Raw genomic sequence first — 1,844 nt, forward strand, 5'->3', positions numbered from 1 at the left:
ATACTCCTAGAGGATGTTATATGAGTTGCGTGATTATGGATATGTTGACTAAATTGGCACACTTCATTCTAATGAAGATAAGTTTTTCATTGTAGAAGTTGGCTAAGATTTACATTGATGTGATTGTGAAGCTTCTTGGTATTTCTTTGAGTATTGTGTCTGATAGAGACTTGAGATTCACATCCAGGTTTTGGGAGAGTTTACAAGAGGCTTTGAGTGCTAAGATAAGGTTTCATTTTGCCTATCCACCGTATACTGATGGTCAACCCAAGAGAAATATCCAATATCTATAGGACTTATTAAGGGCTTGCGTCTTAGAGCAATGAGGCGCTTGGGATGGTTTCCTATAATTGACTGAGTTTACATACAATTACAGATACCATTCTAATATTAGAATGACATAATTCGAAGCTTTGTGTGGGAGGAGAGAGTGTTGTACTTGGACCAGAGATTATGTAGTAGACTACTAAAAACATGAAAATGATCCCAAAAAAAGGTGAAGGTGTCTCAGAGTAAGCAAAAGAGTTACCATGATAAGCGAAGGAAGGTTCTCGAGTTCTGAGAGGATGATCATGTATTTTTGAGAATCACTCCTATGACTGGTGTTGGATGTGCCTTGAAGTCTAAGAAACTTACTCTTCACTTCAATGGTCCATATCAGATTACCCAGCAGATTGGAGTTGTTGCCTACAGGGTGGTCTTGCCACCGTATTTTTCGAACCTGCATGATGTTTTTCATATATCTCAGCTTCGGAATTATATTCCTGATCCATCTCATATAATCCAAATGGATGATGTACAAGTGAGGGATAATATAATTGTTGAAGCATCGTTGATAAGGATTAAGGATCGAGAAATAAAACAGTTACGGGGTAAAGAGATTGCTCTAATGAAGGTTTATCGGGGAGGACCTGCTAGAGGGAGCTTGACGTGGGAGCTGGAGAGCCGGATGAGGGAATCTTATCCGGGTCTGTTTTTGCCAGGTGATATTTTAGGGCAAAAATCTTTTAAGTGGGGGAGAGTTGTAACACCCTGGTTTTAATTAAATATTTTATTTAATTATGAGCGTGCTCTATTCCTTATATTTGATTTTTTGTGTTATTTAGTGTGTAAGGGTATTTTGGTAATTTATTAACTACTAGAGTTATAGGATTGGAAAGCGGAAAATAAAAATAGAATTTATTGGAATTATTAGGAATAATTGGATAAATTCAGTTATTTTATAATAATTTGAGAAAATATAAATTTGGAGAATTTTGATTATATATTTATTTTAATAAAATATTTATTTAATTAAAATAATAAAAATATAAAAATTGAGAATATGGGGTGAAATTAGAAGTTTAATGAAATTGGAGTATTAAGGAGTAATAGCCAAGAGTTAAGGGAAAGTTGAGAATTAACAAAACCTTTTTTGGTTATTTAAATAGAAAAATTAAGGGTTTTGGAAAAGTTTTTGTTGATACGTGAAATTGAAGAAGAGGGAGAAGAGGCAGAAAACCTAAGGAACTCTAGGAAGGAAATCCATAGCCAAAAAAATTGAAGGTTTTGCAATCGTAAGGTAATGGGGGATTTCCTTATTGATGGGTGAATTGGGAGGCCAGAATGGTGAGGGTTCTTTATTCTCCCATTAGTGCCATGTGTAATGCTTTATTTCCCCTAACTTCTTACGATTTATGAACTGCTTGGTCGAATAAGGTTTGAGCAAAGTCTTATTGGCACGATCGATGAATTTTATGGTTTTGTTTGAGTTGCTCTAAAAATCAAAATGGATTTGAGATAAATCCCTACGGTTAATAAAATGCTATTGTTTTTAGGTTTAACAATCCTTGTTGTTGACTGTG

General features: G+C 34.7%; 1 protein-coding gene across 1 annotated transcript; it reads left to right on the plus strand.

Annotated features, from left to right (window-relative positions):
• Positions 1-595: 595 nt before the first annotated feature.
• Positions 596-1,135, plus strand: LOC127079822 (uncharacterized). The gene is made up of 2 exons (XM_051020190.1): positions 596-983; positions 1,107-1,135. The coding sequence occupies exons 1-2, from the start codon at positions 596-598 to the stop codon at positions 1,133-1,135; spliced, it is 417 nt and encodes a 138-aa protein (XP_050876147.1).
• The last annotated feature ends 709 nt before the right edge of the window (positions 1,136-1,844 follow it).

The sequence above is a fragment of the Lathyrus oleraceus genome, chromosome 5, assembly GCF_024323335.1.
Source record: "Lathyrus oleraceus cultivar Zhongwan6 chromosome 5, CAAS_Psat_ZW6_1.0, whole genome shotgun sequence".
NCBI lineage: Eukaryota > Viridiplantae > Streptophyta > Magnoliopsida > Fabales > Fabaceae > Lathyrus > Lathyrus oleraceus.

Coding starts and splice junctions, on each gene's coding strand:
- LOC127079822 (XM_051020190.1), top strand. CDS start 596: ATGACTGGTGTTGGATGTGCCTTGAAGTCTAAGAAACTTACTCTTCAC. Junction 984..1,106: donor TCCGGGTCTGTTTTTGCCAG/GTGATATTTTAG, acceptor TGTGTTATTTAG/TGTGTAAGGGTATTTTGGTA.